This window comes from Lonchura striata, chromosome 1 (genome assembly GCF_046129695.1).
Source record: "Lonchura striata isolate bLonStr1 chromosome 1, bLonStr1.mat, whole genome shotgun sequence".
NCBI classification, from domain to species: Eukaryota; Metazoa; Chordata; class Aves; order Passeriformes; family Estrildidae; genus Lonchura; species Lonchura striata.
In genome coordinates, this window is record NC_134603.1 from 152,697,479 (window position 1) to 152,711,541 (window position 14,063).

General features: G+C 44.7%; 1 protein-coding gene across 2 annotated transcripts in view; it reads left to right on the top strand.

The window, feature by feature from the left end:
* PLCD1 (phospholipase C delta 1) overlaps window positions 1-14,063 on the top strand; it is a 53,664-nt gene that overhangs the window by 23,325 nt on the left and 16,276 nt on the right. For both annotated transcript variants that reach the window (XM_021555261.3, XM_021555260.3), the window contains exons 3-7: window positions 1,008-1,236; window positions 5,937-6,066; window positions 9,782-10,010; window positions 11,138-11,339; window positions 13,189-13,333. In XM_021555261.3, the coding sequence (XP_021410936.1) occupies window positions 1,008-1,236; window positions 5,937-6,066; window positions 9,782-10,010; window positions 11,138-11,339; window positions 13,189-13,333 (935 nt within the window). The remainder of the gene's footprint in view (window positions 1-1,007; window positions 1,237-5,936; window positions 6,067-9,781; window positions 10,011-11,137; window positions 11,340-13,188; window positions 13,334-14,063) is intronic.

The window sequence follows — 14,063 nt, forward strand, 5'->3', positions numbered from 1 at the left end:
CAGCACAGTTTGAGGGCACTGACTGCTCCAAAAGAGCATTTTAGGGTTGTCTCTGTTACTTGTATTTGTTTAATAAAGGTCTCTTCATGCATTGCTACTTCTGGATTCCCTTGTGTGTGCATTTTTCAAACTTGGAGCAACTTCAGGGTTCATTTCCACCAGCTGAAGAGCAGAGATGGAAGTGGGGAAGGATGATCTTGAAAACAAGGTTTTGATTTCTTACAGCAAGGAGGATAAATTCTACCCTTTACAGGATTTAGGATGGAGTATGGGTCACACCAGACTGCTCAGAAGCTTTGGTCTTTTCCTCCTTAATTTGCACTACTGTGACTGACAGGAACAGATGGGATCTTAAATTTTACCTTCTTAGTATTTTTGCAACCTAAAGAAGGAGAGTTTTGTTCCTTACCCTCCTCTTATTGAAGTCCCCTCTTACTTTTCCCAGAGAGACTGTGGACTTCTCAGCCCTGGAATTGTTCTGGGCCAGCTGGATGGGGCTTGGAGCAACCTGATCTAGTGGAAGGTGTCCCTGTCCATTTCAGGGCTTTGGAACTGGATGATCTGTAAGGTCCCTCCCAACCCAAACCATTCAGTGCTTTTAGGATTTTCCTGTGGGGTGATGTTCACAGGGAGGCAGAGCTCCCCATGCTCAGGGGGAATGAGTAAAGGGGTGCTCAAGTCAGGGATGCTCCAAAGACTTGGAACCAAACTCCTGGCTGTGATTTGTGTCTCATGAATGGGACATCACAGTACCTATGGCATATTCTGTTTCTTTATTAAAGAAAGAACATGGAAAAAGAGGTTTTCTTTTTAAGATTTCTTGCTCTTTCTGGTCCTTTAGAGTTGAGTTTTCTTCAGTACCAAAGCTTGGGGAAGGGGGGAAAGGGAAGGGAATCCTCCAGAGGCTTCAGGAAAAGGAGAAAGTGTAATTTTTTAATATCCCTCACCAAGCAGAGATAAGGCTGACTGAACCCCTGCTGACAGCAGGCTCTGCTTTCTTTCCACAGTCTCCATTGAAGATATCCGGGATGTGAGGTCAGGCCATAAAACAGAAGGTATGGAAAAATACGCCAAGGATGTCCCAGAGTATCGCTGCTTTTCCATCATCTTCAAAGACCAGCGGAAAAACCTGGACCTCATTGCGAGTTCAGAGGATGATGCCAACCACTGGATTGCTGGCCTTGGGAAAATCATAGCCCACAGCAACTCCATGAACCAGAAACAGAAACTCCAACAGTATCCTTTGCCTTATAAAGTGATTAATCTCGGACAAAGATGCACTTGTCTTTCCATGTGGGTGGGGACAGTAGACTAACCTCCTTTTTTCCCTATTGGCCCTGGGCACTGGGTTTTCTCTTGCATTGATTTTGCACCCAGGCAAGCTCCCTGGTTTCCAATGCTTTTCCCCCCTGTTTTACAATGATACCAAGCAAGAGTGGAGTCAGGCTTAATGTGGCTCCTTAAGTGAAGAATTCCCTCTTTCATGGAGCTCCAGATAAAACAGTAATTTATTTTGTTGTGTTCTTCAGGGGTCTGTTTCACTTGCATTACAGTAAACTCCAGGACAGGCACTTCTTGGCAAGGCATGAAAAGCCCGCACTGTTTACCGTGTTTCTCGGTAATACAAGGAGAGGGAACTGATTCTCCTCTTCTCACTGCCAAATTTACTCCAGGGTAGCTCCACTGACTTGAGTGAAATTACTCCTTATTAGCCTCAGCATGGGAGGAAGTTTTGCCCTGAAAAAAATCTGCAGTTGCTCTAGCGACAATGCAGAGATCAGAAAGGAAAAGGCACAGAGCAGGAAAGGAGAGCGAATTCGTTATGAAATGGAGAGGGGTTGGTTATTGGGTGAAATCCTGGCTCTGCTGAATTCACAGGGAATTTTCCCTGAGGCTGCATTTCATCAATAAATTGCTTTGCAAACAGAGGTCTCACGTACAAAAAGAGAGGATATACGTGGGTGCAGTTTTGGATGGATTTGAACTATGACCATGACATCTGAAGCTGTTTGCTGATTCCACTTTGATTTGACAGAGCCACAGTAATTGTAAAATATTAGGGTCCTTTAAGCATCCCAAAGGTAGATATTCAGCTGTCAGAGAGGCAAACAGATAGTACTCTTGGAGAGAGAAGGCTGGGTGGGCTTCATGACTTGTTTGACACCAAACATCGGAGAGGAGGGGAGGTGCAAAATCCTCAGCTGGGAAAAATCACAAAGCTGGAGCTCACCAGGAAGGCACCAGGAGGTCTTGCCCTCAGTTAAGTCTTCATTCCATGTGGGTTCTCTGCTGGGTAATAATGTACTGATGGAGAAGGAGATGGTGCATAAGTGCTGAGCTTTCATCAGGCTTTATTCTTCTGTGGATTCTCTGAAGTCTGAGAAGCATTTTCACAGGCACAGTGCTGTTCACTTAAAGGAATCAGACTCCATTAGTTCTGATGTGCCTGGGATGTCCTGTTTGTCTCTTGCATTATGAGTGTCTTTTTTGGATGGCTTTTCAAGCCCTTCAGGGCTGTAAGGTCACCCCACAGTGTGTAGGGGAAAATCTGGGCTACAGAAAGTTGTCCCTGGAGCATATCAAGTTAAATATATTGCTGAAAAACTTGCCTGTAAGAAGAGACAAGAGTTTTAAGGGGGGAAAAATAACAATGACATTTGCAAAGGAAGAAGGCTGTAAATTTCCAGCATGGAAAAGTGCCTTTCTGTCTTTGGAAAGCAGAATTGAAGCTAAATAGGGTGGGTAGGCAAACCATATTTCTGGAAGAGTAATTACTGTGCAGTGCTGGCTTCCAATCTGGGCTTGTCTCAGGCCATTTAACGTAACCTGGAATTACAGAACAGCATGATTTCTCATTTGAAATTTGATGATGTTTAATTAAAGCCTGGGATTTTAAATTTAGTCTGCTTTCCCTGGGTTTGCTTGGCAGCGTGGGCTTGCTCAGATCTCCCTTAAACCTCAGGAGTGTTCTCAGCATCTGTGAGCACAGGAGGGGAAGAGTCAGGACATGAGATGTGCTGTGTCCCCTGCCTGTCCCCCATGACTGGAGAATTGCTTTGCAGGGTATCTTTTTCAGCCTCCCAAAGCCTTGCAAAACAAGTAAGGAATGTGCAAGTTTTTGAAATCAAGGACTGAAAGCACAAACTCTGATACTTTCAGATGGGGCTCGGTCAGTTTGGAATTCAGTGGAGTTGCCTGTAGTAGAAAGGGACTGGAATCAGTATCTTATGTATTCCTCCAGTCCTATATTCCTACACAGATAAAACTCCCACATGATTCATGATGTTCTTATACACAAAGCTCTGTTTTAATAAGCCTCAGATTCAACCTTGCAGCATGCTGGCATAGGTTGTTTAGCAAATATTGTGGGTATGTGTGCAGGGAAGACTTTAGACCAGAAAATACAGAGGGACTTTTCATTTGAGCAGGGTGGCACTGTCTGCTTTGCTTCTGGGGTTTATGTGTGAGTTTTTCTTCTGGTTTGAAAGCACTTACCAGAAGTTCTGCAGCATTTCTACTCTGAGCACATTCATGGGATATCTGCCAGATAGAAACCAAAGAGGGGTGACTGAAACTCATCCCTGGAGCTGGCATAGCCTTTAAAACCAAGAGGCAGGAGGCAGGCTCTCCCTGGATGCTACAGAAATGGGAGCAGCTGCTTCCTAGTGCACTCAGGCCACAGAGGGACAGGAGGTGAAAGGAAGACCCACAACCAGGACTGAAAACTGGTGTTTGTGCCACATGAGAGGACTTTCAGTTGAAGTGTTTTGTTCCTCCAGCTCCTCTAAGCTCTCCCAAAGCTGAGGGGATCCAGATGGATGGGGAGTCTGGGTATTTTGGGGCCATAATGCTGCTGTTTACTGAGATCTCAGTTATCTGTCTGTCCTTTTTCTCTCTTTGCTGCTTGTCCTTGCAGCAAGAGGACTCACTGTGTGTGCCTGGGCTCTTCTTGAGCTCTCTCATTTCCCTCCTGCATTTCTCAGCCTCCTGGGAAGGGCTCTTAAGAGAAAAGCATCCTCCATTAACAGGTAGGACCTGGGCATACTCTTTTGCAGATGCATTTGCTGCCCACATTTTGCCTTCCACAGAGGACTCTGAGTATATGCATGACCTCTGGGTGCTCATTATTGGAGGAAATTTTAAAAAAATGTGGGTTTTTTGCAGTGGTTAGCACAAACCCAGTAGTTTCTATGCACAAAAGAGTGGTTTCTCTCCACCCCTACTGCTCACCTCCGGCTGTGGCAGACTGGATTTCCTCTTGGCTCACCAGAGTTGGGTGTTTCTCCTGCCTGTTGCTTTTAGGGAAGGCTGGGAAGGGGACACAAGGTGCAGGGTTAGGTGTGAGTGGGTGACACCAGGGTGACAGTCTGACACATCCTCTGTGGAGCAGAGCTGGTGGAGGGGGTGTTCTGCACCCTGGGGTGGGTGTGGTGTGCTCCCAGCACAGCATCCTCTGCTCTTGGGAGCTTCATGACTCAAACTGGATTTTCTGGGAAGAATCAGTCCAAGCCAGACCCTGGTTCAGGGCTCTGGAGCATCCTTGGGAAGTGCAGCCTCTCTTTATTTTGGTTTCCATGTCTAAAGAAGGGGAATATTAATATTACCAGGCTAGGACGGATGTGGGGTGAGGTCATTGCTTAGCACCTGCCAAGATTTTTAAAGTCAGAAAGTTCAACTTTCCATGAGACAAACAATACTCACTAACAGTTTACACATATCTCCATCACTAGGAAATACTTCAGTGCAGGGGTAGCTCTGGTAAACACAGTTTCAGGGTTATGTTTAACAGCCCCTAAGGCTGTTAATGCCCTTTTCTGGGGTCATTTTGAAAGGCCCAGTTCAAATGGTACAGCACCATATGCCTCAGCTGGTATTTGCTGATTCTGAGCTTTACTCTGATTAGCATTCAGATTGGGCTTTTTTTTTTTTTTTTTTGAAGTTTTTCTGGAATGAGTTTGAAGCATTGTTTCCTACGTGAGACATGGAAAGTTATTATTGGAGATCAAATTCTTACTTTGGTCATTTTATTTTCCTGTTGAAAAACAGATATTTTTCTGGATGACCTTTCTTATTTAACAGTAAAGCAGATTAGACAGACATTTCCGTGATGCAAAAAGCATGGGGTTTTTTTGGTGTTTAAAACTGCAATGTGTCTCAACTTTTAGAGATTTTAGAGACTGGAAGAAAATGGAAGTCCCAGTTCAATTGTCTGACATCACATTTAGGAGATCATTCTTACAGCAGTTACTCCTGATCCATAGATACACCAAAGTGATTAAAACCCAAGCTCTTATGAAATATTATCACAGTACAGCACAGTAACAGACCCTGTGCATTTCTTCAGGGGAAGAAGGCAAGACCCACAAAGCTTGGTTTGATTCCACTCACAACAAAATTCTTAGGAGATATAGGTAGAAATCCCTAAAAATATGCTGAAGGTGAGTTCAAAAATTATTATTGATACTTCTTCTGGAGTTCAGTGTTCACCAGTGCACACTGAATATTGAACAAATCCATGACAATTGAGTTTACCAAGCTTCTCTTGGGAGCTCTTTTCATTCTTTCCTTTATGCCCTTTTAACTGCCTGGAGCAGAATGTACTTTCTGTCATAAAAGAGAAATCAAACTGTTTCTGGCTGCAGCCAGAAACTCCTACAGGGTAAAGAGAGGCTGCTCCAGCCTTGGCCAGATGGTGAAAAGCTTCTCCCAGGTCATGATCAGTTGTATCACAGCACATTTTCCTTCTGCTACGGCTCTGTGGGAGCAGGAGGTGAGGTGGTGTCAGCTGCTCAGGGAGCCCACGCTGGTTTACAGCAGCTGGAGAGGTGGCTCAGAGCCTTGAGAAGAGGATTTCCCCCCTGCTATGTGCAGCAGAAGGTATTTAGGTGTTCAGGCTAGGCACTGACCTGGAAAGATTTCCTTACATCCTCCTGCAGCTGGATTCACACCTGCCTGAGGAAAGCTGACAAAAACAAAGACAACAAGATGAGCCTGAAAGAGCTCAAAGACTTCCTGAAAGAAGTGAACATTGAAGTCGATGACTACCATGCCAAGAAGATTTTCCAGGTAATGGGAGCAAGCAGAAGAAGGCTTTGCTGTTGGCTGAGGTCAAGGTGTCCCACAGCTTTCAGCTTGGGTTGGAGACCTCACCTAAAGTGAATTCGTGGCTTCTTTTCTTGTACCAAGGAAGGACTCTCAGGTTTTGGTGCTCAGTAATTTATTGCTCAGAATAATTGATTCCCACTAAGTTAGGCCAGCACGATGCTTTGGATGTGTTAAGATCTCTCTTCATAATTGATGGCTACTTTTGCCACGAAGCAGAAGATAAGATGCAAACACAGATAATAAAAGAAAAAGGGTAACAAAGTTGAAGTCCCAGGGGTTTTGGGAGTTTTGTGAGCCACAGCTGCATGTCAATGCCTAAGTCTGGCTGAATTTTGTTTGATTACAATTGTGAACCCAGATCCTCACCTTCTCAAAGGGGGTACAAAGTGACAGATATAAACAAACAAACAAAAAAATTGAAGTGCCAATTAAGAAAAAAACTTTTCCAGATTCATGATAGATCCACAACATTGCACCCAAGCCTGGACTAATCTGATTGATTTAATACTCCCAAGGCATATTTAACCCGGACAAGGATGTACACTTCTAAATTCTCAAGATTCAGCTTGCTGGCTGAGCCTATCAGAAGATAAGAAAGGGATGAAAATTTCTCAGTTGTTAAGCTTTGGGTTTCTCTCTAGAGAATCCATCCTGCTGAGGTGAGATTAAACATCTGGATAACTTCCAGACTTCCATTCTGACTGAATTAATGTGTGTGCAGTTTCATGAATGTTTTTTTCTGATCAGTGGTAAACACATGGGTGGTTTTGGGCACTGAGCAGGAGTTCTGCTCCTCTGTGTGAGCAGCCTTCCCCCAAAGGTGGTCCAGGTTTTCTTGTCTTTGCTTTATAGACATATCTCTTTGTAGACAGCTCCTTAGGAATCTGGGGGAAGGTAATCAGCACATCTTAAAGAATTTCAGCTCACAGAATACTCCAGGTGTACTGCCCACTCTGGCTGGTGGATCCCATCCTTTATTCCCTGCCCAGGAAGGTCCTGGAAGAGTGGAAATAAGGCTGGGAATGCACAGATTGAGGTGCACGTCTCCACTGGAAGTAGTTGCCAACACTTCCTCTGCAGACTGTGCAGGTGAAGCCAGTAGGGACCAGAATCTCCTCATCCCAAAGGATACATCTCACATACAGGAGATGAATCGCTTCCACATCTTCACACATCAACAACCTGAAAAAAAATCACCCTTGGTTTGGTTTTGGTTTTAAATTTTACTTTCTTTTTATTTTAGAGTCACAGTCTCCTCTTATTTAATGGAGCTTTTCTACTGTCCCAATAGTTCCAAGGGAGCTCTAGGAGAGGAAGCTTGATGAAATGAATCCTTTTTGCTTAAAGACTCCGAGTAATTGCTAAACTTTGATTCAACCCATGGAAATGCAGGGAGTTAGTTGAAGTACCATCATTAAGCAAGCAATTGTTAAGTTTCCTGTATAGCCACTGGAGAGAGAGGCTCTTTGGAGGTTAATTCAGATCTCCTGAGGGCTGGTTTGCCTCCAGGAAGGGTCTGTGTTGCTTTTAAAGCAATTACATTTTCAGTTTGCATCCTGCCTCAGCTTCGATGGACTAGGGCATTACAGCCTATTAAAGGGTGATCTTTTCTGCCTCAGAGAGTTTTTCTTCATTTAGTCACAGGAAGGAAGGGTGATCAGGGGCTCAAGTGGGGGCTGCAGGGCATGTTCTCACATTATTTTTGCCTCTCGTCACATATCCCTGTGTCCACACTTAGGTTTGAGACACTGGAGTAAAACGTGTTGCAAAGCAACCAGAAATTATGCAAAGCTCCTGTCATTGCTCACTTCATTTCAAGCTGAATATTCATTCTGATGCATCAGAAAGGTGTTTTTGCTGGCAGGCCAAGGGTCATTGAGAACTCATGGCTTGTGATGCACCCATGGGAGGTAAAACACAGCATTTTGGGTTGAGATTCTCTTTCTAATTTGGTCCTCCTGCAGCCAAAGCAGAAGGAACCCACTTTTTTACCATGCATCTGAGCTGTCCTGGATGTCTTGATTCTGGTGCCAGTGCTACTGCCCTGTTTTCATCACAGCCTTTAATGGCAACTAATGAATAAACTTCCCCAGGCACACCACTTAAAATGCCAGTTTTCTAGGAGGAATATCTTGTCATTTTCCCTGTCATGTCTTAAAGAAAAGAACATTTGTAATTCACAACATCCCTGCTGTCTCCACCAGCTGCTTTCCCTCTTTATATTCCTTTTGCAGTTGCTAAGCATCATGCTCAGCTCGGCTTGAGGGATCTGCCAGAGCCCCAGCACAGGATCACAGACATGGAAGGCAGGGAGGAAAAGACAATTCTTGAGCTCTCACACCTATTTTGGAGTTGTCTGTAGTACTGAAGCATGTCACAGGTTGTCCCATCCCTGAGATGAGCCTGTAGCTTCTACCCAGCAGGTTCTGAAGTCAGGACAAGTTGAACTCTTTTTTTTTTTCTGTCACTTTAGTTTGTGAAATGCTAGGCATCATGATAATGTTCTTTGGTTTTTTATGTGCTCCTTAAACAGATAGTGAAAGATTTGCAGGGGATGAAAGTCCCTCCTTATCATCTTGGGACACTGCCAGAGCCACCATGGCCATTGCTGAGATCACTGGCAGAGCTAGGCTGAGATTAGTGTGATTGCTGGTTATACTAAGACAGGCATTTTCATCATAAAAATCAGGAAAATAGCTCTGCCACAGGGGATCAAAGATGGAAAGCAATTTAATTCCTCTGGTTTGACAAGTTGAAGAATTCTGCTAGGAACAAACAACAAATTAATATCAGGATTTGCCAAAGGGAAAAAAAAAATGTTGTTTCTGATGAAATATTGAACCTGGGAGTATTTAAAATAAACTAGAAAAACTTGTTATTGGAAAAGCTGTGTCCTTGATGGAGACATTAATATGTATATCTCAAGCTCCCCATCTTTCATGGTCAATCAAGTCCTTGGCTGGGGTGTTCTGTCACAGATGGTATCTACTGGAAAAGTTCAAACCCCAGAAGAAAATGGAGAATCTGAATTACAGTTCCTTGTGGGAAGATTATATCTGATTTGAAATCTGTGGGGATTTTGTTATGTGGCAGGTTTTGGATAAGAATGGAAAATTTCCATGGAGAGATGGATTTTTTCATACCTAAACATGCACATGTTTAGCAGGTGTGGGGGTTTAAAGTTATTTTTGATGCCATTTTTGCACAATCCCATTGTGAATCTTGACAGCCTCTTGAGGTCTGAGCCACTAAGGTCAAAGGGAGGGTTCTTTTCACTTAACTTCCTGGATTTTTGGCTATACTCTCTATCATTATTTAATAGAGTCAATTGTTTCCCTTTATTCCCCTGGAGATTAAGCATTACATTTCTTCTGACCCTTGATTTGTGCTTGGATTATTTTGAGCTGTCCTGACTGAAGCACACCAAGTGCTGGAACTCAAGGCTGGTGCTTTTGGGCACACTGATAATGTAGAAATACTAATATCTGGCACTGTTTTATGACTGTTGGCCTTGTCAATGAGAACCATTGTCACTGACCCCGTGCTCCTCACTGGCTGGCCAGTAACTCTTTGCAATTATTTTGTGTTCTGCGTTGTGTAGCCCTGGTGCAGATTACGGCTGGCCTATGCCAGAAGGAAAGAAGGTTTTCACTCCTTCTCCCCTCTACGTTTACAGCACTGTGACAAGTCCAAAACAGAGGCTCTGGAGGATGATGAGATAGAGGAATTTTACAAGATACTGACAGAAAGGAAGGAAATAGACAGCATCTTCCAAATGTACTCGAACCCAGAAGGGTTCATGTCCTGCCAGAACCTGGTGAGGTTTCTCTATGAGGTGCAGCAGGAAGAAGATGCTGTTGTTGCTGCCCCTGCCTTAATTCAGAGATACGAGCCCAACGAAAGAGGTAGGTTGAAAACCCTGGCTGGTTTGCTTTAAAATTTTGGTTTTTTTTTTTGATGAACTATGAATTGCATTGCTGCTGCTTTTATTCCTGCAGCCGTGTGCATTATTTTCTCCCCACAGCTGCCTCTAAAACACCACTCTCCTAGGGGAACATTAGAGAGGAGAGGAGAGGGGCTGGGAAATCTCCCTCTTCAATTTTATTTTGGGTGCACTGAACAGCAGGAGAGGGATTGATGCAGGTTTGACTGCAGGATGATGAAAATCTTGAGGGAAAGACTCAGATGGGTTATTCTGATACCAAGACCTCATGTGGCTTTTGAAGGCTGATAATGTAGCAATATTTGTGTTCTCCAGAAGCTGGAGTGGAGGCAGAAGTCCTTGATGGTGGGCACCTGTAAAGCCATCTGCAGATGAGATCTCTGAGTAGAGGCCAAGGAGGTGGCAGCTGTTTAGGAGGCAGACACTGAATGTCTGATTAGAAACATTCTCTCATTCAGAGACTGAGACTGAATCATCAGCCTGGAGCACCTTGGAGGATGTGCTCCAGGAGCCAACTCAGAATCATGGCTGGTTCCTACTATCCTGCTATTCCTGCAGGAGAGGGACAAGGCTTTGCAACTGTCAGGCTTTAGGATTAGGCTGAGATTGAGTTCAGTCCCTCAAAATGGGGAGTAATTTTGTATTTCCTCTTTGCAAATCCTGTCTTTCATTGGATAATCTAGACAGGATTTTTCTGGCTGTGTTTAGACATCTGACAGCTTCTCTGGGTTGGCGCAAAGAAACCTTGAAATGCTCAAACAGAGATTTTGTGCTGTAAATCTCTAGAGACAGATGAGGTAAGGTCTGTCTTTGACACTTTTAAGATGTTATCAAGGACAAGTGTAATAAAAAGCCACGTAAGTGCCATAAAAAGCTGTACTTGGGAAGGGGCTTTAAAAGCATTTTCAGGCAGCTGAAAGTGTCATCCTTGTCTGGAGAGCATTGATGCCTTTGCTTTTACTGACTGCCTGGGGAGCACATTTTGCCTCTGGGATCTCCTGGAGAGCAGAGGCACCGTGGTGAAGGTGGTGGCACGACCTGGTGGCATCTCAATTTCAGTGTGGTGTTTTCTGTCTGTTTACCTGGCAGCCAAGAGGGGCAACGCCATGACCAAGGATGGTTTCCTGATGTACCTGCTGTCAGACGAGGGGAACATATTCAACCCCTCCCACCGGAAAGTTTACCAGGACATGACCCAACCTCTCAGTCACTACTTGGTGTCATCCTCACACAACACCTATCTCATGGAAGACCAGATCACAGGGCCAAGCAGCACAGAGGCCTATATCAGGTAAGGAATGTGTGTGTTTGGGAGGTTAACCTCTTTTTTTCAGAAGACATGAGTGTCTGTGCTGATGGATGCAAGGGATCAAGAAGCAATCTTCCACCAGACCAGGTAATATGGGCTGGCCCATGTTTCCAGAGTGAACTCCTTCCAAACCAGGTTGGCTGTGCCCTCCTTTTCACAGCTCTTTGACCTGAGTCTCATCTGGTGTCCACTTGAGTGTAGGATGTATAATTACTACATGTGGAAGCAGTATAAAATATCTGCAGTCACATGGAGGCTGGATTACAGCCCTCTGGCCTGGTGTTTTCAAAGCATGATGCTGAGGGGGTGTTGTATTCCCCAAAATATGGCACAGGAGAGTGCAAGGAGCTTACAAGATGGAAAGATTCCTGGGACAGAGCTGCAGGTCTGGGAGGAGCCAAAACAATTCATGGTGTCATGGTGCTTATGCTCTGTACTGCCTTTGGGAGAGGCCTGTGGCAGGGACTGTCCCCACACCATGATGGGGTTTATTTTGGAGAGTCTTAGTTGGAGCAATCAGAAAAAAAAAAAAAAAAAAAGTTGGGATATGAACAGGGTGAGAGATCAGGAGAACTTACACCTGGTGCCTTTTTAGCATCTCAGATATTCCCGCAGCACCCCTGCACAGAGCTTTGGGTGTTGCCTTTAACAACATCTCATGGCCAGGTGGGTGCAGTGACCTTCAGTAATTGCACACCCACCTTGCACTACTCCTTGTTTTTATCAGGTGAGATGGTGTTTCCTTGTGAGCCAGTCAATGGCTGCAATTCTGCCTTTGTTTATGACTTGCCTCATTCTCAGGAGCAACGGCTGACTGGAGTCACAAGGTCAAAAGTGTTGAGAGTGAAATCTGGCACAAGTTATTTCTCAGCAGCTCTTTGAATTCATCTTACAGAGACTTAAAATTATAGATGTATGTTTGGGATGCACAAAAAAAAATAAATCCCATGATTCTGGAGCAGGTTTCCCAGAGATGCTGTGGATGCTCCATCCCTGGAAGTGTTCAAGGCCAGGTTGGACAGGGCTCTGAGTGACCTGGTCTAGTGGAAGCTGTCCCTTCCCATGGCAGGGGTGGAACTGGGTGATCTTTAAGGTCCCTTCCAACTCAAACCATTCTGTGATTTTATTGCAATGAGTTAAAGGAATTGTGTGATCTGAAATATTTAGGGAATTACAGCAAAAGAGACGAGATCACCTCCTAGATAGATGGGGGAAAATCTGCACTTGAAAATAGATTGAAATGGGAGCATGGCTATGTAGAGGTAGGAATTTCACATGGAAATTTGGTTTGTAGACTTGATTTAAGAAACTGGCTCTCAGCAGTCTCCTCAGCTATGGTGAGGAGCTCCCTCCCTCCCTTTCTCCCAGCTCTGAAGATTCATCCCTCATGTCATATCAGTTCTAGATGAAGAACTCATGTAATCTAAGCTTTGTGACCTAGCTTCTAAGGCTGATTGTCATCCTTCTACTGCCACTCTTGATTTTCTCTTCACCATCTTTGGGGAAAGACTTGGGGCACAGTCATCAGTGTCCTTTCTCATCTGACACTCACTATGTCTTATTCTTTGGATAATTCTACCTTGGACTTTCACTACCTTATTTCTCAGATCCTTCTGTGCTTTCCTTGCTCAACCTTGAGCTCTCTTTGCTGACACTGATTTTACCTGATCCCATCCTTTATCTGATCTCCTGTTTTTTCCAAGCTCCTTTCTTTTCCCTTGCTCCTGAACTTCCTTCCACTCTTCCCAGGCAGTGCCTGTGCCTGATGTACTCTCACTTGGAGATGGAGCAGAAGATGTAGAACCCAACCAGGTCCCTTCTTTGTTTCCAGAGCCCTGACCAAAGGCTGTCGCTGTGTGGAGCTGGATTGCTGGGATGGCCCCAACTCAGAGCCCGTCATTTATCATGGCTACACTCTCACCTCCAAGATCCTCTTCAGCGATGTCATTAAGGCCATCAAGAACTATGCATTCAAAGTAAGGATGAGGGACTTTTTCTCAAGCTGCACAACCCAGGACTGGCAGTAGAGCTCTTCGCTCCCAGCAGAGAGCAGAAGCAATGACAGCTTCACCTCATGGGGACAAGATGTGTCCTTCTGTCTGAGCATCCATATTCTGCTTCCTCCAGAGATCCATCCCTGGGGGTTGCTGCACAGGGAGAGCACCATCTGAGGATGAGTCTGAACCTGTGCCAGCACAGCTGCATCTTGGACCCTACTACAATGAAAATGATGCTCATAATCTTGAGCACACCTGGTGGGAAATGCCAGCAAGCTCATAATAGGTGTAGCTTTGATGCCTCTTGTTTAGAGGAACCAATGTGCTTGTTTTGGATGTGAAGGGCTGTTTTTATTCTGCTTTAAAAGAGATGAACAGGGCTGGAGTCTTGTATGGCACCAGGCTTCCGAAAATCTTAGGTCTGTCCAGACTCACTGGACTCTGCTGCTTTCCTTCAGTGCACTTGGGAGCTGGTGCCAAGTTTTGATTGGGGCCATAAAGGAGTGGCAATGACAATAATGACAATGCCTTCAGCACACAAAATGACCTGGGGGACACAGGGAAGCAGATCAGGGCTATGAAGGAGTGGAGGAAAGATTAATATCACTCAAGGGCTTGAGCAAACCCTGTGATTTCAAAGCTCCCTTCCCAGTCCTTCCTCTGAAGGTGGGTAGGAAGGTGCTCTGGCCCACAGTGCAAGCGGAGAATG